This window comes from Oreochromis aureus, linkage group 11 (assembly GCF_013358895.1).
Source record: "Oreochromis aureus strain Israel breed Guangdong linkage group 11, ZZ_aureus, whole genome shotgun sequence".
NCBI lineage: Eukaryota > Metazoa > Chordata > Actinopteri > Cichliformes > Cichlidae > Oreochromis > Oreochromis aureus.
The window spans coordinates 38747986-38775134 of NC_052952.1; the positions used below are offsets into that span (position 1 = coordinate 38747986).

Sequence of the window (27149 nt, forward strand, 5' to 3'; positions counted from 1 at the left end):
GAGATTATCTCTGATGAGATCTTATTAGCCTCCCTCCCTTTCTTTCTGTCTCATTCACAGCTTTTCCGTCTCTTGTAACGCTCATTCTGCCTCATCACGGATCATTCTGCAGAGCGCTGAGGTCTGTAACCTCCCGTTAAGCATGAATGTGCACAGGGTTAGATAATCTGCTGTGTGGAGGCAGAGAGAGAAGGAGCCGGCAGAGTCTCGCAGACAGGAAGCTGGAAGAAACAACAATCGCTGCAAATAAATCAAAGACTCTGAAGCCGCAGAGAAACCTGCATCATGGAGCGAGACAGCGTCTAGAGTGCAGGACGCTGAGAATCTGCAGACATGGACATGTTTTCACAGTGAAAGTTGAGACAATGTTTGAACATTAACATCTCAAAGACTTTTGTCGAGTTCAAATCTGAAAAGGTTCAGTTCACTAATAAAAACTTCACACTGTAAAAGACGAGCAGTCCCAAGAAACTGAACAATTTTTCACTAGCTGGGCCCACGTCCTCATTTTAGGTTTGACAGGTTTTAGTAGGTAAAGGTGAATGCTTTGACATGAATTGAGCTGCGGCTTGGGGAAGGCCTCAAAGGGGACTGGCGATGGCTCCTAGGCCTGGCAGATCCCCAAAGAAGGCATCCCCTGAAAACGGTAATAAATGTGCATTACGAGGGTCGACGACCTCAGTGAGAATAATTTGATTTTCAATCCAACTTATTTATATGGCACCGAACCATGCCTCGAGACCCTACAATGATGTCTAGAGGAAAAACCCAACAATCCTATGACCCCCTATGAGCAAGTGCTTTGGCGACGGTGGGAAGGAAAAACTCCCTTTTAACAGGAAGAAACCTCCGGCAGAACCAGGCTCAGGGAGGGGCGGGGCCATCTGCTGCGACCGGTTGGGGTGAGAGGAGGAGAACAGGACAGAGGCAAGCGTAGGGAGAGCGAACGCCGAGTGGCCTCGCCACCCAAAGAAGAGGAAAATAACTAGTGGCAGGCTAGCGAAGCTGAACAGCTCTCGATAAGATAGTCGAAGATTCCATGGAGTGGAGTGGATCATCTCGGACAATTAGGAAGGAATGGCAGGAGAAGAGGTCGAAGGAAATTGAGAACAACAGAAATCTTAATAGGTGAATGAGGGGACCCCTTAATCAGGTAGCAACATGGCTCGATTTTGAACTGAAGTTCTAAATGAGAAGTATGCTGGATTTCGAGATTTGAGGTGAGGCTTGGAGGTTTGTAAGGCTTGCGTGAGCTTGTCTTTGAGTAGAAGATGGAGAGGGTGTGCTTAGCTGGTTAATTACTTCAGATAAGGTAGTGATAACTACTGTGCTTATTTCTGAAATGAGCAGAAGTGACGGTGGCAGCTTGGGAAGGGTTGATGAATTGAAAGACTGATTAGAGGAAAGTCGTCTTTTATAATAATAATAACCCCCAAAATCGTCAGAGCAGAGGGCGAGTCCACTGAACTTCGTGGAAGATGATGAGCTGTTTAGACGTAGTCAGGACCGTGAGTCATCTTAGAGAGCGGTCTCGAATGATTGTGTCGAGGGTGGATGCTAGATAATGCTCGTGAAAGCACATGAGAAGTGAACGGATGCTATGAAGAATTATGCACACGGCGCAGTTTGGATGTCTTAACAGGAGCAATAGAGGAAAGAAACTGGCATCCCAGTGCCACGAAGGTTCGTCAGTGCTTTGTGTAGGCAGAAAAGATGGCAGAGAAACTGGCATCTCGGTGCCGGAACAGTTTGCTGCTACATCTTGTGGAAGACTGGACGAAACAGAGAAACTGGCATCCTGGTGAAAGTAATGTTTTGGGTTTTTTGTGAGTGACTGATGGCAGAAGCTGCCAATCCAGTAACTGAAGGGTAAGCTGTTTAGGGAACGGAACCTGGCATCTCAGTGCAAAGAACGTTTTCTGCATTTGCAAATAAGGAATAGAGACGGAGAACCTGGCGTTTTGGTGCTGAAAGGAACATCTGCTGCTTAGCATATGAGGGCTAGATGCGGAGAAGCTGGCGTCGCAGCAGTAGAAGGATTCACTGCTGCTTTTGCTGTAATAAATGCAAAGAAACTGGCAACTCTATGTTAGAAAGCTTGCTGCTGAGTATGCGAATGAGGGATAAAGAAGAACCAGGCAACTCGGTGCCAAAGCTTGCTACTGTATTTGCATAGGAGGGAGGAAGAGGGAGGAAGAGACCTAGCATCCTGGTGCCACGAAAGCATGTTGCTAAATTTTGCGAAGGATGGATGGAGGGAATGGAAACTGGCAAGACGTTGGTAGAAGGATTGCGGCTGCTTTGTAAATAAGGGATAAAGGAAAACCTGGCAACCCAGTGCCTTTTTTCCCCCATGCACAGAAACTGGCCGTTTTGCAAATGAGAAATGAGAACTTGGTATCGGGGCTAGAAGGATTCATGCTGCTTGTTGCCATGATGGATGCAGAGAAACTGGCAGTTCGGTAGTAGAGAAGCTAGATGCTGTATTTCAAATGGGGGATGAAGGAAAACCTGGCAACCCGGTGCCGTTTAATTTAAGTAATTAATTAATTAATTTTGTCTATGCAGAGAACTGCCAACCCAATGGTAGAAAAGCTGCTGCGGCTTTTGCGAATGAGGGATAAAGGAACCTGGCAACTTGGTGCCTAGGTTTGCTGCAGAATTTTGCGAAGGAGGGATGAGTGGTCGAGAACCTGGCAACCCGGTGCCGACGTTTGCTGCGGAGTTTAGCAGAGGAGGGATGAGTAGCCGAGAACCTGGCAACTCTGTGCCGATGTTTTCTGCTGAGTTTTTTTTTTTTTGTCTGTGTGTCTTCTTTCCTGAGAAACTGGCAGTTCGGTGGTAGAGAACAGAGCTGAGCTTCCCCCTGGTACCTGGTGCTGGCGGGTGGGTGGAGCTACGGAGTACGCTGTAGCTTTTGCTGTTGGAGCTGCGATTTGTTTGGAAGTGTGGGTTCAGCACTGACGGCTAACTCGCCCGGCCTGTGATCCGTTTCTGAGCAACATGAGAGGAGCTGTGAGTTCTGCTGGCGGGCGACCTCGCTGGTTTTCGCTGAAGTGGCAGGCGGCCGGAGTTACTTCGTGACTGGATTTAGTGGAGATAAACCAACTGGATGCATGGACGTAGCAGACCCTATGTCGGGTGGCGAGAAAACTGCTAGGAGGTCGTCAGCATTTGGCTTTGGAAGCGCCACCGTGATGTTCGGTGTGTTTCTGGGATTGCCGGAGGAAAAGCGATGGAATGCAGAGCTTGAGTAGTTGTTCGTCTGATGCGCTGATGGACGAGAGGGCAATTGTAGCGAAGGGTGAGTAAAATTACGTTACCCCTGAGAGATGAGCTGTGTTTAAAGGTATTCGCTGAGAATGGACCCTGTTTGCACGTAAACGAGAATGATCAGTTTGCAGAACTGGGGGAACCTATATAGATGACAGCCGGAAGGAGCGTGTCTGGAGGCGTGGTCCTGCTCCTGAAATTCCGATACATAATCTCCAAAACATTAAAATTCAAATTGGATCATCTCCTGATTGTTTGTTTTTGTGGCACAGTTTGTCAGATTTTGCTCTTCTACCATGAAATTTGAATAAAAAAATAATTTTCTTCATTTATGTGACTCAGAATGTAAAAAAGTTTTCTACATACTCATTTGGTGATGCTGTGAAATGTAACCACGTATCACAGAAACTGTCACTTGTGTTTCAATATGGAGTCCGGAGAACAGCTGGATTTGTTTTCAAAAATCGCTGAATTGGATCTTTTTTAGCTTTCAAGACATTCACATTCAAGCACTGCGTCAGATTTCAATGTGTGGAAAAAATGTTTGAAAGTGGGCTGAGGGACCATTTTTCAAAAAGACCTTGAAACGTATTTGATATGTTATTCTTTAAGCTAACATTTCACAGCAATCATCATATAAGTTCAAACTCTGTACTAGAGCTGGGCAATATGACCCAAAATTCATATCTCGATATTTTTTTAAAGCCATAAAGTAAGAACAAAAAGAGAGTTCTTAGTCAAAGCTGTGTCCCAGATGTCACACAGGCACTTTTATTAACATACAGCATAGATGTACATGAAAAAAACTACTCAAAAATAAATTATGAGCATTTATTAAATAATGATGCTCTATAAATAAAAGAAAACTATGTTGTTTTGCGCATAACAAAGAGCTCACAATTGTGCAGTCGAAATGTAAACTAACAGACGCTGAGCATAATAACAAAGACAGATTTCACAGCTGCTCTGTTCCCAACTTCTACTGCGTGACTGACAGCCTGGAGTTTGAAATCCGCTTCGTAACCATGTCTCTGAACAGGAGCCATTTATGGTCCTTATACACACAATACGGTAATATTACGTTGAAGCACAGTACGTATCACTCCGCGAGGCTCCTCGGTAGCTGTAATGCTCCGACAATCCATCAAGCGGTGCAGCTCCGTAGCTTAGCAACGTCGTACTAAAACATTTATTGACAGATTGCTGAGCGCCGTGTATCACATAAAATCGGTTCGCGGTCATCAAGCACAACCAGAATTCATACAAAAGGCGCGCAGTCAACTTTTGAGAGAATGAAAGGATTTCAGGCCGTGCATGGCGTTAGCGTGGCTAGCTCGTTAGCGTGGTTAGCTCGTTAACACGTTGTTCAGCCCCACGCACGGGGCGATGCGCAGTAACTCATTAACGGAGATTTGCCGTGTCCATCTTGTCGCTGCCTGCAGGTGAAGCGATGGGGGAGGAGGGGGAGTTGTGTTCAGTGAAGGAGAGGCGAGGTCGAGTAACGTTGCGTAAAGACAAAAGTGGACGAAAGAGAGGCAAACTTGCGGCTCCGCAACTATAATTATAACGTAACACAGACTATATCGATATAAAGGATATTGTCACATCTTATATCTCGTATAAAAATATATCGATATTTTTTAAAAACTCGATATATCGCCCAGCTCTATGCTGTACCATAAACTTTTAGTGGAAATCAGAGTCGGTGGAGCAGACAGTGTGGGCTGACTGGAGATGGACTGGTGATAGAAGAAGAAGGACAGCAAGAAACCAGTTCATCTAATGAATATGGCAAATTACTGTAAGGAATCTATTAGCTTTTTCTACTTTAATCATTAAATTATGAAATAACTGACAGGTGGGATTGGGTACAGCTACCCTGGTTGGACAGATGTTTAGATGGATGTATGGATGGATATACTCCCTTAGTTATGCTGCAATAGGTGTAGGCTGCTGGGGGATTCCCATGATGCACTGGATGTTTCTTCTTCACTCACTATGTGTTAATATCCTCTCTGCATTGAATCATTCTTGTTATTAATCTCTGGGGGTGTCCAAATTCATGGGCCGCATCCTCCCGAGGACACATTTGTAGACCGATTACGTCACAGCGACGCGCCGAAGGCTGTCCAAATTTGTAGACTCCTCCGAATGCAGCCAACAAATGCGTCCTCCTTTTCCCCGAATTTGAAGGATGGGTCAGGTGTGTCGTTCGTGGCCCACCATATGCCAGAATTCATAGCGCGGCCCAGCCAAACTCCAGTTTCCAACAATGGCGGCAGCTACTAATTTTAAAAATTACTCTTATTAATCTTTCTGGGTCACAAAATAAATGTTTAACATATTTTCAGGCGAGAATGCAGCTGTGTAAATTTCAAATATCTGCTCGGTTTATCAAGACATCACATATTTGCAAAAGTGCTTCGATGTTTTCGGAGACGTCTGTTACCCACCAGCTCGATAGCTAGCCGGGAGCTCGAGGGTCACTGAAGCCGCCGAGAACGGCACAACTCCCGGCTTCATCGTTTTCAGATCACCGCGGACTTTCAATACTCAGGTTAAACGTAATATATAAGTCACTTAGACAACCTAAAAATGTTATTGTTTGGCTTTTTTCAGTGTTTTATTTGTTCGTGAGTAAATCGGTTTGGCTGAGATTAAAGTTATTAGATTAGATAAAATAAAATAAAACTTTATTAATCCCCCGGGTGGTTTTCACACAGCTGAATAAACGTCAAACAGAAAACTGATTAAACAGAAGTGTGAGATGGTCGAGAATTTACGCCAGCGTCCTGTTATAGTTTAGATAGCAAGGAGCAGACGGCCGAGTTTATTCAACTCCACCGAGACAGCGGTCTAGAAGGCTAGACCGTCCCATTTCACAGCCATTTACTTCCAGCCTACCCGACCTTCTGAGGACCCGGCCCACGTAGACCGCGAAGGCCGGGTCCTCAGGAGGATGCAGCCCATGAATTTGGACACGATTTCTGTCTCTCTTCCACAGCATGTCTTTATCCTGTCTTCCTTTTCTCACCCCAACCGGTCGCAGCAGATGGCCCCGCCCCTCCCTGAGCTTGGTTCTGCCGGAGGTTTCTTCCTGTTAAAAGGGAGTTTTTCCTTCCCACTGTCGCCAAAGTGCTTGCTCATAGGGGGTCATATGATTGTTGGGTTTTTCTATGTATGTATTATTGTAGGATCTAGCTTATGTTTGGAAGGATGGATGGATGATTGGATGGATGTGTCACGGACCCGCCCTCCTGTGAGTGCATCATGTTTTGGTGCTGAGCTCGATCTTCATGCAGTCATGTGTTTGCGTGTTCGTGTTCCTCTGGCGGTCTGACAGCTGGATGTGGGGTCTGTTTCTGACATACTGCAGGTTCACATCTGTTTTTGGACCTGGATGCTGAAAGCTGTTGCTTGGTAACCACATCACCTCATCTCAGAGAAATCAGAGATTAGGAAGACTGGCAAATCTCATTAGGACACTGCACTCCTCAAGCAGGTAAACAGGTTCATCACACAGGAGGCATGAAACCTCACCACCAGCTGCCCGCAGTAGACGACACATAGACGAGGGTCCGGTGTGGTGGCCCTGCAGGTGTCTGCATAAACACTTCATTTCAAATAAAGAGTGCCTGCAGACGTGACAGCTGTCCTGGAGACAAAGGGGAAGGTTCAGCTCGGGGAAGGAGGAGACCAGCCTCCTCCGAGCAGGAGTCACACTTCACGCTCCACAGTTTAAAACGTGATAACGTCTGCCAGAGAGCATTCAACGATCCAAAATCTGCTTTTTCCAGTCAGGACAAGATCGCAGCATTTACAAATCAAATCTCCATCCTTTCAGTCGGGTGGGTGACGGCCTGTTTTAGCTGATAGTCTGGGCTGGACCATTTCCTCGGCTCTCTTCAGTAGACTCTCTGATTGGCTGTTGTAATAAATTGAGGGCGTGAACAGTTTGAAATGTTTCTGCAGGTCTGTCACATGACCAACACTTTGTGGTCAACACCGTAAATCACCTTTGACACTTTTACGAGAACACCATTAAGGCATGAGTGCATAAACGGAGGCTCATTGGCTGAAGCAGTCTTGTCTGCGTAAGCGCAGACAGGGTGACGCTAATGAGGCCTCGCCATGATGGATGTGGACAGGACGGAGCAGAGGGGAGGCAGGCGGGTGGAGGACAGGCTGAAAGCAGGACTCTGGTTTCACATGATTAGATTTCCAAGATATTTTTAGGAGATGTCCAGGGCTGGCTGACAGCGAGGAGGTCAGAGCGTTTCAGTAACAGGAGAAAAATCAGAGAGAGGAGCACAAACAAAGCCTCTTGAATATCAGCGACTCGCCCGGAGCAGCGCTGGCTTCTGATCCTGCTGTTTGCACACGTCGCCTTTACCTGCACCGCAACACCTGGCGGAGCGGCACAGCCCGCGTCCGCTCGGGTCTCACCTGTCGGACGAGTGTTTCAAACTGCAACCACCCGGCTGCTGTTTGGCACTTTAGACATGTCACAAAGGTGAAAGGTCACGCTCCTCCATCTCAGCAGGGACACTGACGTTCGTCGAAACATCTTGATGTGGACAGAAGACTGCAAGCCGTTCACGTCTCCGTCATCACATGACTCGCAGTCGTATATGAAACTCTCAGCTTCAGTCACGACAGTGTCTCTGACATCAGGGCCCTGAAGCTTTTCACGCCTTCCATTTGTTTTAATACTGAACACCTGACCCACAGAGACCCCTCAGACCTCTGACGGTCACTGGGATGCTGTGATAGTTTTTCCAGAACGTCCCACAGAAGCTGGGCCGATGAGCTCTGCGGAGTCAGCATGCTCGTTGCCGTGTTCCTGCAGGATCGCGGTGCACCGCAGACGGGGTGAGGGAGGACGTCACCCACACTCTCACACTTCCTCTGCCAGCACATTGTCCCTGCCGGCCCTTCTGCAGGTAAGTAATGCACCTGGGCTCCTCCTTCCATCAGCTCAGAGCTTCCTGTGGCGGTCCGGCTCACACGCTGGTCTCCAGCTCTATGGTTGCAGCAGGATGAGACCAGGCTCTGCCGGGATACCCCCACCACTCTTCGCCACAGCGACGGCGACGTGCCAGGCGATTCTTTCACAGGTCAACACGATGAGAGCACGATGAGAAAAACACACCCCCACTGCAGCGGCCGGCGGCTCAAACATGTCTGCACAACCATGTCACCGCCACCTCCAGCATGAAAACAAAGCAGTGTGTGTGAGGCGTTTAGGGAACACCTGTAAAATGCAAACCTGGCAGTTAGTTAGAAGCGTTTGTGTTGATCAGCGGACCCTGAAACCACGGCGACTCTGTAGGAATGAGACTGAGCGTGTCCTTTCACTCACCACTTTCTTTCACTGATGACCCCTGATGACCTTTGACCTCAGGCCCTTCAAAATAAAATACCAGTCCCGACCAGCACAGCAAACGGCATGCGGGTAAATGGGTCCGACCTGTCAGAGGGCGTCTGTTCGAGTCTTGCCGTGTTTGCGTGACCCTCTGTTATCCATGCGGTTTGTCTGTTTTTGAGGTCTGTGCAGTTTTGTGTCATTCATCACGGCTGAATTCGCCTCTGACACGTCACACTCACAGCGCTGGAATCAGCACTTTCTCTGAAGCACCTACGGCGCCGCTGCAGAGGAACAGGAAACAGGCAATACCCCGGGTCTCATCATGGGGAGGGGCCAGCAGACATGGCAGTGATGTCCCTGAACCTCGGCCACCTAAACCGCCGGCTGAGCTCGACCACCTTTCAGTGTGCAACGTTTGGACGACCAGCGGCGGTTTCAAGGTTTTATTTGAAACCACAGAAAATGTCAGAAAGTGTCTGACGGAGACGTCGTCGGCGTCCACGACCACAGCGCCCTGTGCCTGCTGCTTCCTCACAGCGTGTCTCACACACAGCGGGTTGCAGAGCGACCGAGTCTTAAAAACACTAAAAAAATGTGACACACCTGTGAAGAACATCTTGATGCATTCTCAATCATCCAGGTAAGTAAATCTCCAAAAGTTGATTCTGTTCATCTGGACGTTTTCAGTGGGAGAAACGTTTCGTCACTCATCCAAGTGACTTCTTCAGTCTCAGCTGACTGCAGGTTTCCCCAATCTTATAAACAGTACATTTGCATAATGACTGAAACCAGCCCACTGAGGAACAATGGGCTGGGAGCTCACCTTCATCATAATTATGCAAATTCTCATGACCATTGATCGGGTCCCCTGACACAAACAGAGTAACATAGTGTACGCTGTTAAGTGCCAGGATTTATACGTCGGGGAAACCAAACAACCTCTGGCTAAGAGGATGGCACAACACAGAAGAGCCACCTCGTCAGGCCAGGACTCTGCAGTCTATTTACACCTACAGGCCAGTGGACACTCTTTCAATGATGAGGATGTACACATCCTGGACAGGGAGGAACGCTGGTTTGAGCGCGGAGTCAAGGAGGCCATTTACGTGAAAAGGGAAAGACCATCTCTGAATGGAGGAGGGGGCCTAAGGGTACATCTGTCACCATCTTACAATGCTGTGATTGCAGCCATTCCCCAACTCTCTGTGAATGGGACTCATGGCCATTGATCAGTGTTCTTTGATCAATGGTCATGAGAATTTGCATTATTAAGATTAAGGAACTGACCTCCCAGCCCATTGTTCCTTCAGTGGGCTGGTTTCAGTCATTATGCAAATGTCCTGTTTATAAGGTTTGGGGAAACCTGCAGTCAGCTGAGACTGAAGAAGTCACTTGGATGAGTGACGAAACGTTTCTCTCACTGAAAACGTCCAGATGAACAGATTCAACTTTTGGAGACCTGTGAAGAACACGCTGTGTCTTCACTGCAGGTGATTAAAGCGTGAAATGAACGCGTTGTCACTGGGATCTGAGGCGTTTCCCTGTAGAGCGCTCCGTCCCTCAGCAGCTCACACTAAACACCCAAAAATGTCTGAGATCACATTCTGACTTAAATTCGCGCCGAGTCTCCACGTCTCCACATCGGCCCAGAGATCAAACCCTGAGCTCAGCAGCAGATTGGACGCCGGCGTGGTGAGATGTGAGCACACATCGTTCTGAAACACACGTACAGCAATGCAACACAGTAACACGTCAACACAACAACACGGCAGCGCTGCATGTCGGTACGCAGACAGTTACAGAAGCTTAAATATCTTTGATACCAGCTGCAGAAACAGCAATGCTGCTTCACCCATCCCTCTTTAACCACCAAACCATCATCATTTAAATCCCTCCAACCAAGCTTTACTCACCCAACCCCACCCGTCACTCACAGAACCCCACGACTCCCCACAGACACACACAACCTGCAGAACAGCTCTGCTGCAGAGTCACACCAAAGCACACAGGCTCCGTCACAAAGGTGGAAACAGCAAGCGTCAGCTTTAAAGGAGACGAACGGCGAGCACTGACCGGGGAAGGTTCGGTTCCACATCCTCGGGGTCACGTCCTTCCCGTTTGGACGCTCGTTAGACGCCAACATGGACTCGTTCAAAGCGTGAGCGTAGAGCATCAGGCCGTCATAAAAGCCTCCAGCAATGATGTTCATCTGCAAGAAACACACCGGGTCAGTCGTTCAGACACACACACACACACACACACACACACACACACACACACACACACACACACACACACACACACACACACACACTCTCTCTCTCTCTCACACACACACACACACACACACACACACACACACATGTCCTCTACCCACACCTGTGACTTCTCGGCCGTTTCCTTGGTTACTACCGCTACAGTCTCGTGGCATCTGTTTTTCTGAAGTTCTCTTGAAGTCTGTGTGCAGCAGCTACGAGCCAATCAGAGATGGCCAAACAACAACAACGCAGCACAGGTGGGGCTTGCTCTCCTCCTGCACACCTGCTGACTCACATTTTAATGCAGAACAAAACCCAAACCTGAGGCAGAGGTTTGGGTTTTGTTCCACAGTATTTTGGTAAAAGAAAGCAGAAACCCTGAAACTCGACGGGTGGATCTCCTCCCCAGCCGCTCGGACCAATCTGATCCCTCTGCAGCTGCACGCCGACCCGGGAACAAACGCTCCAGGTGGTGCAGGATTTAATTTGTGATGTTTCCCTGCAAAACTTTAAACTGTGGGTCTGTCTCCGCTCAGCTCCTCCTCGCTGCCTCGCCTCTAATCACAGATTTACATAATAATTTGATCTTCAGAGCTCAGAGTGTGAGCACCATGATGTTTAATGACATCACTTCCTCCAGTATCTATCACATCTCGCTGCTCTTTGTGCAGCAGCAGTGGCGCCTGACATGTTCCTATTAATCTGTTTGAATATCTAATCAGCCAGCGCTCCCGCTGGGAGTGAGTGCTTCAGGAAACGATGAAGAAATAGAATGAATGATGTTTTAGAAGCAGCGGCTTCACGTTTCGGTCTCAGGACGAGTGCGTTGTTCGCTCATGGGCAGAAAAACGGCCCTGAAGAGGCTGTGAACGTGGCGTGGGCGCTGTGCATCTGCAGTGACCTGAACTCCAATCACCACTCATTGCTCTGCAGAAGAGCACACTGTGGCAGTAAGAGCAGGACGCTGAGGCTGCGACCACACAGACTCACAGACCTGGACAGCTTCAGTGCTTCTGATTGGATCTAGTCTCTCCAGAATATTTTCATCTCGTGGTTATTCATCAATGAAAGTGTCGAGATGATTGATCTTATCTCTGTCCTCCTGCATTACTTTTTACTTTGTCATCATCTCGTTTTAATCAGAAAATTATTGATGTGTGAAATAAAACCTGCTGTCATCACACGTCAGAGAGCCACAGAGCAGCTTTATTCTCAGCAGCCGCCACATCTGCAGCAGCTGTGTGGAGAAACAAGCTCCAGCCCCCTGCTGGCAAAGTGTACCTTGTAAAGTGTCCAGTTTGAACACACACACACACACTGACCAGTGAGTCCTCTATGGTGTAGTTGAACATGTCCTTGGCGTCTGCCTTGAGGTTCTGGACAAACTCCTGGTACTCGGGGTTCTGAGGCTCTCGGTACGTCAGGATCTTCACACTCTGGAAACCACAAACAGATTTATTATGGTTATTATGAGTCTTTTAACGGCGTCTTACTGCCCAGAGACGAATGAGGACAGGATACAGCAACACGAGGTGCATCACAGATCCATAATTAATCTTTTACATGTTTTTATAAAAAAAATCACATAAAGTATTTACGTCCAGTCAAACTCGGAGTGAGTATGAGCTTCCCCTCACATGAAACAGGAAGTAAACGCGCTGTGAGGAAGACGCCTGACATCAGCGCTTCAGCTACACAAATCCATACACTGTACATAAAAGATGGATGACGGCACCATACAGGAGAAATCTGCTCTCTTTTTCTAGTCCCTGTCAGGACTCTTGCTGCAGCATTTTGGATTAACTGAAGGCTTTTCAGGGAGTTTTTAGGACTTCCTGATAATAAAGAATTACAGTAGTCCAGCCTGGAAGTAATGAATGCATGAACTAGTTTTTCAGCGTCACTCTGAGACAGGATATTTCTAATTTCATCAAGCTCGTCCAGGTGGAAGGGGCTCTGTGGACTTCCTGTTCCATAGGGGGCGCTGTTGAGCTCGTCCAGGTGGAAGGGGCTCTGTGGACTTCCTGTTCCATAGGGGGCGCTGTCGAGTTCAGCAGAAATGGTTCCACATTTAGATGTTTCACAGGTTTTCTCTTGTAGTAAAATCCTTTCTGTTAGAGACGTCACAGCACCGCGAGACGCTTTACAGCGTCCTCCATTTTGGTTTGGGGCGTGAAGCGAGCAGCCTTCTGACAGCATCACCTTCACCCCGCTGCACCTCCTGCACACCTGAAGCTCCTGCTGGGCTTTAACTGTGGAAACAGGCACCTGTCCTAAAACCTTTACCGACCAATCAGCACGCATTAGCAGCATGCTAGTTTTTATGGTCAAAATTAGCTTCACTGAGAGGAACTGACGGAGGAAGAGTGCTGTTATCCAGGCTGGATTCATGGATGCTAAAATCCGATGTTTTTGGAAGTCTCTGCTTAGCTCCGCTCTCTCTGATCTCACAGCACCCCCTAGGTGAACTGCAGCCAACTTTTCAGTAGGATTAACAGGAAATGAACAGAATGACGGTTCACCAGGATCCTGCCGCTGACGTGGAGCTGAAACATCGTGAAATGTTTTTTCCATGACTCCTCCCCAATGAACCGTCCCGTCTCAGCCGGGAGTCGTACCATTGCTCAGAAGGACAAACACAGTCACAGACTCGCACTCAGACACAGTGTAAATCACACAAACACACAGTAACACACAGCCTCCTCCCTGCACACAGAGATTCCTTCAGTTTCTCTGAGTTTGCTGATGACATCATGCTGTGTCGATGATGTTCACAGTGAGGAACGTGATTCTGAAACAGGCTGGAGAACCTCTGAGATGATCATGTGACTAGGGATGGGTATCGTTTAGGTTTTATCCGATACCGGTGCCAAACCGGTACTTTTGAAACGGTGCCGGTGCTTAAACGGTGCTCAAACCGGTGCTTAAAGAATGGAGAACACAAAATTGGTCCAAAAACCTCTCATGTTCAGCTGTTTTTTTGTAAAAAGATAACAATGTTAGCCTTTTCTGCAGCTATAGGGCATATATGGTCTCACTCTTGGCTGGAAGCAGTGCTTAAACAATGGAAAAAACAAACTTTGTCCAAAAACCTCTCATGTTCAGCTGTTTTCCACTTTTTCTTTGGTCATTTTAGCCTTTTTGGCCAGGGTGAAGGGAGCATCTGCCATCAAACAAGAAGACAGCCGCATGTAACTACGACGGTGTTTGCTAGTTCACCTTACATGCATTAATGTAATAATGTGGTTAGCGTACTCAACGTTAATTACACACGAACAACATTAAGCTACTCAAGCAGAGGAGAACGGCTGCTGCTGCCATCATCATCCTCATCATTTCTGCTACGCTGACAGGGCTAGGGGCCAGGACTCTACTCTTCGGGTTTTTGGGGGATGTTGCTAACTCCGGGTCCGATAACAGGCACCACACCCGCAGTAGATGTGTGAGGTGTGAGGTCTCGCAGCAAGCTATCAAACACGGCGCATTTCTCGGCTTTAAAAAAACCGCTATGCGTCGCCAGGTGTTTCATCAGATTTGAGGTGTTACCTCCTTTGACAGTATCACAGTATCAGCTTAAAGCACTTGTTGCAGGCTGCTGAGTTTGCATCTTTTGCTGTGAAGCACAGCCAGACTTTTGACCGCTTCGCCTTGGGCATTTTTAATTTGTAGCTCTGCTCTAAAAGAACGCACGCATACCTGGCCCGCCTACTATCCTCGGAAACGTAAAATGATTGGCTAGAATTGGCTCAGGAAAAAAAAAAGCACCGAAATAAAGCACCGAAATGTGTGCTGCTTTTCGGTCTGGTTACTACCGTTTATGTCAGAACCGGTGACATCATGGCACCGGACACCGGTACCCATCCCTACATGTGACCAACCTGCTGCCAGCTCACCTTTAAATCTTCCTCCAGCTGTTTCTCTTTAGCTCGCTGACTTTTGCAGATCTTCTGTGTTTAAATCTTTGACATGTTCTCTGTCATGAGTAAATGTGCGCTGATGGAAATTATGTTTCTCTTCACTCGTTCACTCGTGCTGGCATTTGAGGCAGCAGGTGGGAGCTGCTCCGACACACGTGCGAGATCATGCTGAAAACTTTGGGCTGAATTCAGTTGAAGCTCATATTTATGACATGAAGTCAAGCAGAGATTTGGGTTAATCACTGTAACCTTTCCTTGTGATTACAGCGCCCGATCTGCTTGCATGATTACTCCATAACGAGGGCGAGCCGTGAGGACGCATGGCTCTCCAGGTGCAGCTGCAAGTCATCAGCAGTCGTCAGATTAATGAGCGTTTCTTCCTCTCACACCACTGAAAGATGTTTAAAATTGCAGCTACACGCTACACATGACGAGGGATTTAAATGGCTCCTCGGTTTCCTGCGAGGAGCTGCGAGAACAAACACGGCGAGGTCCACGTGCAGCACACTGGAACGCTACAGTCTGACACACGGAGCCCAGAGCTGCAGAGTAAATCCATCCAATCATTTCACTGCTTTACAAACTCCACCCACCTGACTCTGCAGACAGGAGGAGGAGTTTCGGGTCACCTGAGACTGACCTATGACCTATGATGTACACTAGCAGTCAAAAGTTTGGATACAGCTTCTCATTTAATGGTTTTTCTTTATTTTCATTATTATTTATATTGTAGATTCTCACTTAAGGCAGCAAAACTATGAATGAACACTCAGATGGAATTATGTAGTGAACAATAAAGTGTGAAATAACTCAAAACATGTTTGATATTTTAGATTCTTCGTAATATCCACCCTTTGATTACTGCTTTGCACTCTTGGCATCCTCTAGATGAGCTTCATGAGGTCGTCTCCTGAAATGGTTTCCAACAGTCTTGAAGGAGTTCCCAGAGATGCTGAGCACTTGTTGGCCCTTGTGCCTTCACTCTGTGCTCCATCTCATCCCAAACCATCTCCACTGGGATTAGGTCAGGTGACTGTGGAGGCCAGGCCATCGGGCGCAGCACTCCATCTCTCTCCTTGCCTGGAGGTGTGTTTGGAGTCATTGTGCTGTTGATAAATCAATGATGTGATGGCATTTTGCTGCAGGATGCTGTGGTAGCCATGCTGGTTCAGTGTGCCTTCAGTTTGGAATAAATCCCCAACAGTGTCAGCAGCAAAATCTTAGAAATATGGTATCTAAGCAGATTCTTACTCTGGATGGCATTACCTTGGCCTCCAGTAACACTGTGAGGAACCCTGGAGTCATTTTTGACCTGGACATGTCCTTCAACGCACATATTAAACAAATATGTAAGACTGCTTTCTTCCATTTGCGCAACATCTCTAAAATGAGAAATATCCTGTCTCAGAGTGACGCTGAAAAACTAGTTCACTAGCTGGGTCCACGTCCTCATTTTAGGTTTGACAGCGTATTAGTAGGTAAAGGTGAATGCTTGGACATGAATTGAGCTGCAGTTTGGGGGAAGGCCTCGAAGGGGACTGGCGACGGCTCCCGGGCCTGGCAGATCCCCGTGCACTAAATAGGAGTGAAGAAGTTAAAGAATTGAGAACAAGGAGGGAGGGAGGGTGGGGCACGTAAATGAGAATGAACAGTTTGCAGAACTGGGGGAACATATATAGATGACAACCGGATGGAGCGTGTTTGGAGGCGTGGTCCCGCTCCTGAAATTCCGATACATAATCTCCAATTCATGCATTTATTACTTCCAGGCTGGACTACTGTAATTCTTTATTATCAGGATGTCCTAAAAACTCCCTGAAAAGCCTTCAGTTAATCCAAAATGCTGCAGCAAGAGTCCTGACAGGGACTAGAAAGAGAGAGCAGATTTCTCCTGTATGGTGCCGTCATCCATCTTTTATGTACAATGTGCGGATTTGTGCAGCTGAAGCGCTGATGTCAGGCGTCTTCCTCACAGCGTGTGTGTTTACCTCTTGTTTCATGTTGACCGACCTCCTGGATACTGATGCCATACCTGGAAGGCTTCCTTGGCAATGGCGTCCTCACGGTCCCCGCGGCGCCACGGCTGGCGGTGTTCGGATTTCAGGCTGTCAGCAAACACGTCGAGGTAGAAAAAGACATACTGCTCGTGAGTGAGATTCTCCCGCCTGAATTCAACCATCAGCTTCCTGAAGACGTCAGGAGAACAGCAGACGAAGACCACTGAGGAGGAGAGAGAGGAAGAGTCAGAGATGAAGATCAGAGTCAGCCCACGGCGCTCGGTGCAGCACAGACCTGTGGGTCACCCCCCTCTGCCTTCATGACTGAGCTCACCTGCTCTAACACACCTGCTCTAATGTCCACACTGAGAGACAAGCGACACAACTGATTGTTTTCAGGGAGTCTGCAGGGAAAACGCAGTCTGATTGGACAGTCAGCCTCCTAGTAGCTGCACTTTTGGTACTCCTACATCACCTCGATCTACAACTATCACCTTCACACTCACACACACGCACACATACAGACACACAGATGCTCACACACACGCACACACACACACTCACACACGCACACAGACACACAGATGCTCACACACACACACACACACTCACACACGCACACAGACACACAGATGCTCTCACACACACACACACTCACACACGCACACAGACACACAGATGCTCACACACACACACACACACACACACACAGATGCTCACACACACACACACACACACACACACAGACACACAGATGCTCACACACACACACACACACACAGACACACACACACACACACACACACACATGCTCTCACACAGACACACAGATGCTCACACACACACACACACACACACACACACGCACACACAGACACACAGATGCTCACACACACTCACACACACACACACACACACAGACAGACAGGTATCGGGTTTCTCTGAACTGGGCCTCTGAAAGCTTTCAGCTGCGTGCTGTGGTGCTTTCAGGGTCACTTCCTGCTCAGAGGTTATTACAGTCTGAAACAAAGGGGGAGGGTCGAGGAATGTCATCATGCCGCTTGGAGACTTCCCGTGGCTCCAGCATCCACGCTCCAGGAAAAGCCATGCATGAGAGAAGGGAACACAAACAGTCAGTTTATCCACGGCGATGTGTTCACCGTGAGCAGTGAACTCCCTCTGCACATGCTCAGAGCTGACCTGCTGACACCACTGGGTGAAGGTGTGGGTCTGAGAGTGGTCATGATCATGACGGGGGAGGGGCGTTATTAATTTTACACATGAAAGTGCAGCTGGTTATGTTTCTGTTACAGCCCACTAAATGTCATGTAGGCGTGAATGCAGGGCTGCGGTCACTGAGGCAGGGCCCCGCGGTGGATGAGGTCCGCCCTGAGTTCCTGAAGGCTCTGGATAGGGATGCACCGATACCGATACTGGTATCGGGTATCGGGGCCGATACTGTAAAATGTGTGCGTACTCGTACTCGTAAAAGTTAACCGATACCATGAACCGATACTAATGTAGCCCGGATGGGAATTTGGGAGTGGATACTCATAATTCCCATGGACTTAAACGCCACGGTAACATAAGGTGTTCACAGTTGATGTTATGTGATGTAACTCTACCCTGAATGTAATTTGCCCTGTAATATGTCGCAAGGTAAATACAGGTAATTAGAGCAATCAAACTGTTATGTTAATCATAAAAGTATTATTTTATGGTATGTAACTCTGAAGGAGTTAAAATATTTTTCAGAGTTCTCATTTTCTGGAGGCCCGTGAAGGTAGCATAAAACGGGACCTGTGTATCTGTTGCAATGGAGGAGGAGAAGAGAACGGCATGGAGAGATGAATGAGGTTAGCTGAACCAAAGTGAGAGACCGGCTAGTTTTATTGAGGTTAACCAGCACAAAAGAGTGTGTGACTAGAAAGCTGACCGTGTGAGAGCTTCGCAACAGAGTGTGGGTGAAGTGACTTTTTGTTTCAATGGTCGCACCACCGTGCTGTGTTTCCAGCTACGACCGCCGAGGCTAAAGGCTAGCCGGACTGCTTGGCCGCCAAGGAGGCAGCCGCTATGGACTGTCGGAGAGCTGGACAGTGACTCGCTAACGTGCTGTAGCAGAGACAGCATCGGGTCCGCAAGGAGTGGATTTATTGTGGGACTGGTGAACGGCGATCTACCGGGCAACGGAACTGTAAGTCAGACTTTTTGTGCTCTTACTGGGGAGAAGAGGATTTTCTCCATCGTCCGGCGTGAGCAGCAAACAGGCCTGCAACAAGTGTGAATGTGAGTGTGTGTGGAGCCCATGTGTGAATATTGTGTGTTTAGTGGATTTATATAACGTGTTTTGGAGTGTATATTAGTGAGTCACTTACCAAAAGGTGATAACATAAGTTGGGTTGTTTAATATAATTTGAAAGGGAATTATGTCATTTATACAGTGTATTTCATTTGGTTAAGGAATTGGAATATCATTTGAGTTTAAAAAAGGGATGTGTTGTACAGTATTTGTCTCTGCCCTTACGTTCAGTAAACGTTTCGTTTGTGTTAAAGAGTTGTCTGGGGTCGTTTCTTTACTACTGGTTAAGTTTAACTTGTGTGTGGTAGAAGTATCGGTTTTTGTACTCGGTATCGGCAAGTACTCAGATCCAAGTATCGGTATCGGATCGGTTTGAAAAAATTGGTATCGTTGCATCCCTAGCTCTGGATGTTGTAAGGCTGTCCTGGTTGACACGCCTCTTCAATGTTGCGTAGAGATCAGGGGCGGTACCTCTGGATTGGCAGAACATGATGGTGGTTCCCATCTTTAAGAAAGGGGACTGGAGGGTGTGTTCCAACTATAAGGGGAATCACACTCCTCAGCCTCCCTGGGAACGTCTATGCCAGGGTGCTGGAAAGGAGAGTCCATCTGTTAGTCGAACAAAGGAGGAACAATGCGGTTTTCGTCCTGTCGTGGAACACTGGACCAGCTCGTTACCCTCTCGAGGATACTGGAGGGTGCATGGGAGTTTGCCCAACCACTCTACATGTGTTTTGTGGACTTGGAAAATACATTCGACCGTGTCCCTCGGGGCGTCCTGTGGGAGGTGCTTCAGGAGTATGTGGTCTGTGGCTCCGAGAGCTGCCCTTTGTCACCGATTCTGTTCGTAGCCAAGTCCTGGAAGGCTTTCACATCGGTGCTCTCAGAATCTCATTGGGAGAAGGGAGCAGAAGATCGACAGATGGATTGGTGCTGCGGCTGCAGTCATGCGGATGCTGCACCGGTCTGTCATGGTGAAGAGAGAGCTGAGTGTAAAATTGAACCTCTCGATTTACCCGTTGATCTACGTCCCTACCCTGACCTATGGTCACGAGCTGTGGGTAGTGACCGAAAGAACAAGATGGCAGATACAAGCTGTGGAAATGAGCTTCCTCCGAAGGGTGGCTGGTCTCTCCCTTAGAGGTAGGGTGAGGAGTCCGGCCATCTGGGAGGGGCTCAGAGTAGAGCCGCTGCTCCTCCACATTGAACTGAGCCAGTTGAGATGGTTTAGGTATCTGACAAGGATGCCTCCTGGGTGAGGTGTTCCGGGCATGTCCCGCTGGGAGGAGGCCCCAGGGCAGGCTCATCAGGCTGCTGCCCCCACGACCCGGCCCTGGATAAGCAGAAGAAGATGGATGGATGGCCTGAATGCATACCTCACACAGAGCCATACCCCGGGTCACGGTAACAGACCTGCCTGAACCCAGGGTCAGTGCAGCTCTGACGCCGATCATGCTCTGGTAAACCCTCAGCTCCACCTGAGCCACCATCCTCAGGACCTCACAGAGGTTCTCACAAACGCACTAATCACCTGCAGCGTCCTGGCTGTTCCACACAGAAACACTTACCTGCTCCCTCATGTTCCAGCTGCTGCTCATGGTGAACGTGGCTCATTGCTGACATGGACTAACAGGAAACCCCACTGTGTGCGTTTCACACTCTTTTTATTAGAAATAACCAAGTTGTTACATGCTTACATTTACAAAAAATGCCAGAAATCTATCATGAAGATATTTTTCACCAAAAATGTAAACCTGGTTTTTCATGATTTATTGGGGTTAATAACACTCACCTTCATTCCATTTCCAGAGTGTAACAATCAACCACTTGTGCTGAAATCTAAAACCGCCCATGGTGTTGATTCAAAATCTGCTCTGACACAATCATAGGTGTCCGTTGCTAAGGACAACAAGAAATAAAGCCATTTTGATGCTATGGACTGAGCCATATTTTAATTGGGTAGGGGGTGGGGGGCACTATGATATACATTCATTTTTACAATTTATATATTTAATGTTAATTGTAGCTTATGTACATTATTTTAGGGTGTCACATGCCACCCCATCCCACAACAGTAGCTCCGCCCCTGAGGCTAAGGAGTGTCGTTGCAACTTTATTGGTCAGCGTGTTTTTTGGCCAACCAACATTGTTGGCTGGGGTCTTTCTAGGTGGCGCTCCATGGTGGAGGTATAGCACCGCATCGCTGATATGACGGAAAGTCACCCTTTATGTTTCATTGTGTGTGTGAGTGTGAGCATGCGTGTCTGTGTGTGTGAGAGCATGCGTGTCTGTGTGTGTGTGTGTGTGTGTGTGTGTGTGTGTGTGAGCATGCGTGTCTGTGTGTGTGTGTGTGAGCGTGTGTGTCTGTGTGTGTGTGAGCATGCGTGTCTGTGTGTGTGTGTGTGTGTGTGTGTGTGTGTGTGAGCATGCGTGTCTGTGTGTGTGTGTGTGTGTGTGTGTGTGTGTGAGCATGCGTGTCTGTGTGTGTGTGTGTGAGCATGTATGTGTGTGTTATTGTCCTCTGCCTGCAATAAAAATGCTGAACTAAAAATATCCCTGCACGTCCATCTCTGATGTGTTGATGTTAATCGAGAAATGCTTTTCCTCCATGCATATTAATGCTACGCACACACACACAGGGTTAAAGGTCGTTCCTGCTGAGCAACGACTGAATAAATGACTGAATTAATCATTTACTGTGTGAAAGGAGAGCTGTTCAGTGCTCGCAGAGGGATCAGCTGGAAATGAGCTAAATTCCTTTCAAAATAAAAGCATTCACTTATCCGTCCCTCTGTAACGTCTGAAAGACTTTCTGCAGTTCTGTGGCTTCCATAGTCAGCAGCAGCCAGGTGCTACTGATGCTGATTAATGGATCATCAGCAGGTGTGAGCACCTTTACAAAAGAGCATGTTTCTGCAGCACTGAGGCGTGTTAGCACGATGCTGAGCAGTGACGTGAGAGAAGCACTCGGTGCTTTCACAGGAAAGATTATAAGACTACCTCCAAACAATCTGCAGCGAGAGCGATCCATGAAGCTCCATCTCAGACTCTACAAAAGGTTAAAGGTCATGAAAGCACATCTGAGGTTTGTAAAGCTGCGTCTGAAGAAAGCAGCAGATTTCAGGAACAGACGAGAGGAAAGTGGAGATATTTGTCCAAAACGCACAGCAGCACGCATGCTCAAATGCATGATCCATGCATGTAGAGACCATCGTTCACCTTTTCTGTGTTGCACAAAGACACAGGGGTGAAACCAAACTTGTTAACTTGTGATTTTTGAGGCTGGTGACTCGGCTGAATGTGTCCTCAGCAGCAGAGGTGACTCTTGGTCTTCCTTTCCTGGGGCATCCTCATGTGAGACAGTTTCATCATAGTGCTTGATGGTTTTTGGGACTGCACTTGGACGCATTCAAAGTTTTAGCAGTTTTCCGACTGACTGACCTTCAGTTCTTAAAGTAATGATGGGCTGTTGTTTCTCTTTACTGAGCTGATTGGTTCTTGTCATAATATGAATTCTCACAGTTGTCAAATAGGGCTGTGAGCTGTGCACCAACCTGACTTCTGCACAACACAACTAATGGTCCCAACCCCATAAAGAAGGCAAGAAACTCCAAAAATGACCCCTGACAGGCACACCTGTGAGGTGAAACCATTTTAGGTGATGACATCATGAAGCTCACTGAGAGAAGGCCGAGGGTTTGCAGCGCTGTCAACAAAGCAAACTGAGGCTACTTAGAGGAATCTAAAGTATAAAACATATTTAGTTATTTATCATTTTTTTCTTTGCTACATATTCCACATATCTTGCTTCATATATTTGAAGTCTTCAGTTTGTATCTACGATATAAAAATGTAGTAAAAATAAAGAAAAAACATAAAATAAGAAGCTGTGTTCAAAGTTTGAACTGGTGGTATAAAAGCAGGAAATCTTCATGACGGGAAAAAATTAGCACGCTCACAGTTCGAAATCAGGACTTCACCGATGTTTGTGACTCCAGCTGCTCCTGCCGGCTGTCGGGGCGAGTCTTCGTGGGTTTCCACAGAAACGGCACTCCGTCGTTTCCTGTCTGGGTCAGGAGGACGTGATGTAAGGTAGATGTGTTTGTATCTGCCCGCCGACACAGCGGCTGCATTAAATAACAACAGCCTCGGGTTTTTCCTAACTGAAGGAAGACATCAGGTTAAGGAGCGCTCTGAGCTCGCCATCCTGCTGATGCATGCGGTATCCTGACCCTCCGCTCAGAGATGACGCTGCCATTTTAAATCTTTCCTGATGGCTTCACTGTGCTGCGGTCAGCTTAGAGCGCTGCAGGCAGTCAGAGCTGACGTCTCCGTTTACTCAGCAGCAGAGCGCAGGCTGAGCTGCCGCCGCTTCGCCAGCTCGACGTCTGCATCTGAGTGTGAACTCGCAAGCAGGAAAAGGAAGCTTCACTCTGAGGAAACGATGGAGTCAGAGCCTCATCCAGCTTTTCGTGTTGGCACTGGTTTCCTTTGAGGTCAGAGGGCTGCACTCCTCCTGCGTCAGGTTTCTGCTGCTTCCTCTTTCAGGACATACGAAGCAGAAATCCAGCCTGCAGAAACAGACAGACGCAGGCGTTTACCTCTGCACGACCTCTATGTCCACATTCGGTCTCAGGCCTTTGTTAATTTGTGCACGTGTCCCTGGCGTGGGTCCTGCAGCTCTTTTACTCTAGAGGTGCTCTGCAGGCTCCTGCTATCCTCCTGAATCCTTTTTTAGCTTTTTATTTCTGTACTGACAAGCAAACTTGGAAGTTTCGGGGCGACCAGCAAGCGATGGTCACAGTCAGAGGATCCCTGCAACTCTTCCAGCTGTCCCAGAATTCCAGCATCAGCTCCATCTGAACATGAACCTCCATAAAATCAGATCCAACAGCTCGCCGTGCCGTTGGCATTTAAACCAGGCTGAAGTCAAGACGCTCAAGAAAAGCTCCAGAGCGTTCCTTTGAGTTATGTTCGGCTGAAAGTTTTGTTGCCAGTAATGCGTTCCCGAAACTTTCTCGTGTAAACTGGGTGAAGCTCCATCAGCTCGTCCACTCTGATCACTTCCTGTTACTTCACACAGAGTGGAGAAGCTCCTGTTTAAAGAAAAGCGCCACTGTGAACACACATGGTAAATGGCCGGTATTTGTATAGCGCTTTACTTAGTCCCTAAGGACCCCAAAGCGCTTTACACATTCAGTCATCCACCCATTCACACACACATTTACACACTGGTGATGGCAGCTACATTGTAGCCACAGCCACCCTGGGGCGCACTGACAGAGGTGAGGCTGCCGGACACTGGCGCCACCGGGCCCTCTGACCACCACCAGTAGGCAACGGGTGAAGTGTCTTGCCCAAGGACACAACGACCGAGACTGTTGGAGCCGGGGCTCGAACCGGCAATTACAAGATTACAAGATGAGCTGCCAACTCTTGAGCCACGATTGCCCCATAGCCCACATGGCCCAAAGTCGAGCAGACCGTAGATCACATGACCAGTGTGCAGCTGTCAGGTGATCAGGAGCACAGACAGAGGTCACAGCTCAACAACGGTTTTCTAAAGTCACACGAGGTCAGAACTACCAGCTGTAATCACCCATTGTACTCAAGAACACTTCAGCATGTGCAGGAGGGTTGAACACCAGCCTTCTGATTGGTACATGAGCCACCTGAGTCGCAGATGCACCCACCGGTCTGAACACGCGCCTTCAGGTGATTGGTGTCTGACCCACCGCCTGCCAACGGCGGGTCAGACACCAACCACCATCCCCACCGCCGGGCGGTGCGGCGCCGAAACAACACAAACGTGACATCGTCATTGTGACAGCTCAGACTGAGCCTCCCTGCACAGATCTGATCGCCGATCCGCTGATTTTCCAGTGCACTCAGCTCCACTTCTGCAATCGGTTTCCAGATTCACTTCAATTCAATTCAATTCAATTCAATTTTATTTATATAGCGCCAAATCACAACAAAAGTCGCCTCAAGGCGCTTTATATTGTACAATAGATCACACAATAATAAATACAGAGAAAACCCCAACAATCATATGACCCCCTATGAGCAAGCACTTTGGCGACAGTGGGAAGGAAAAACTCCCTTTTAACAGGAAGAAACCTCCGGCAGAACCAGGCTCAGGGAGGGGCGGGGCCATCTGCTGCGACCGGTTGGGGTGAGAGAAGGAAAACAGGATAAAGACATGCTGTGGAAGAGAGACAGAGATTAATAACAGATATGATTCGATGCAGAGAGGTCTATTAACACATAGTGAGTGAGAAAGGGGACTGGAAAGGAAAAACTCAATGCATCATGGGAATCCCCAGCAGCCTACGTCTATTGCAGCATAACTAAGGGAGGATTCAGGGTCACCTGGTCCAGCCCTAACTATATGCTTTAGCAAAAGGAAAGTTTGAAGCCTAATCTTGAAAGTAGAGATAGTGTCTGTCTCCTGAATCCAAACTGGAAGCTGGTTCCACAGAAGAGGGGCCTGAAAACTGAAGGCTCTGCCTCCCATTCTACTTTTAAATACTCTAGGAACAACAAGTAGGCCTGCAGTGTGAGAGTGAAGTGCTCTAATAGGGTGATATGGTACTACAAGGTCATTTAGATAAGATGGGGCCTGATTATTTAAGACCTTGTATGTGAGGAGCAGGATTTTGAATTCTGGATTTAACAGGAAGCCAATGAAGGAAGCCAAAACAGGAGAAATCTGCTCTCTCTTTCTAGTCCCTGTCAGGACTCTTGCTGCAGCATTTTGGATCAGCTGAAGGCTTTTCAGGAGTTTTAGGACATCCTGATAATAATGAATTACAGTAGTCCAGCCTGGAAGTAATAAATGCATGAACTAGTTTTTCAGCATCACTCTGAGACAGGATATTTCTAACTTTAGAGATGTTGCACAAATGGAAGAAAGCAGTCTTACATATTTGTTTAATATGTGCGTTGAAGGACATGTCCTGGTCAAAAATGACTCCAAGGTTCCTCACAGTGTTACTGGAGGCCAAGGTAATGCCATCCAGAGTAAGAATCTGCTTAGATACCATATTTCTAAGATTTTCAGGGCCGAGTACAATAACCTCAGTTTGATCTGAATTAAGAAGCAGAAAGTTAGCAGCCATCCAGGTCTTTATGTCTTTAAGACATTCCTGCAGTTTAACTAATTGGTGTGTGTTACCTGGCTTCATGGACAGATAGAGCTGCATGTCATCTGCATAGCAGTGAAAATGTATGCTATGTCTTCTAATGATGCTGCCTAGGGGAAGCATGTATAATGTAAATAGAATTGGTCCTAGCACTGAACCCTGTGGAACTCCATAATTGACCTTAGTGTGTGAAGAGGACTCTCCATTTACATGTACAAATTGGAGTCTATTAGATAGATATGATACAAACCACTGCAGTGCAGTACCTGTAATACCTACAGCATGTTCTAATCGCTCTAATAGGATATTATGATCAACAGTATCGAGCGCTGCACTGAGGTCTAGCAGGACAAGCACAGAGATGAGTCCACTGTCAGAGGCCATAAGAAGATCATTTGTAACCTTCACTAAAGCTGTTTCTGTGCTGTGCTGAGCTCTGAAACCTGACTGAAACTCTTCAAATAAGCCATTCCTCTGCAGATGATCTGTTAGCTGTTTGACAACTACTCTTTCAAGGATGTTTGATATGAAAGGAAGGTTGGAGATTGGCCTATAATTAGCTAAGACAGCTGGGTCTAGAGATGCTTTTTAAGTAAAGGTTTAACTACAGCCAGCTTGAAGGCCTGTGGTACATAGCCGATTATTAGAGATAGGTTGATCATATTTAAGATTGAAGCATTAATTAATGGCAGGACTTCTTTGAGCAGTTTTGTAGGAATGGGGTCTAAAAGACACGTTGATGGTTTGGAGGAAGTAATTATTGAAGTTAACTCAGAAAGATCAATTGGAGAAAAAGAGTCTAACTTAACATCAATGGTACTAAAAGTAGCTGTAGATAATATTACATCTGTGGGATGATTATTGGTAATTTTTTCTCTAATGATAAAAATGT

At 47.5% G+C, this 27149-nt stretch overlaps 1 protein-coding gene across 3 annotated transcripts in view; it reads right to left on the bottom strand.

Moving 5' to 3' along the window:
• Positions 1–27149, bottom strand: part of npr1b (natriuretic peptide receptor 1b) — a 76081-nt gene that overhangs the window by 40432 nt on the left and 8500 nt on the right. For 2 of the 3 annotated variants that reach the window (XM_031749357.2, XM_039619815.1), the window contains 3 exons: positions 16849–17036; positions 12222–12335; positions 10715–10850 (listed from right to left, as the gene is read on the bottom strand). In XM_031749357.2, the coding sequence (XP_031605217.1) occupies positions 10715–10850; positions 12222–12335; positions 16849–17036 (438 nt within the window). Of the gene's footprint in view, positions 1–10714; positions 10851–12221; positions 12336–14792; positions 14846–16848; positions 17037–27149 lie in introns of those variants that run through there. The other variant, XM_039619816.1, reaches the window with a different exon arrangement.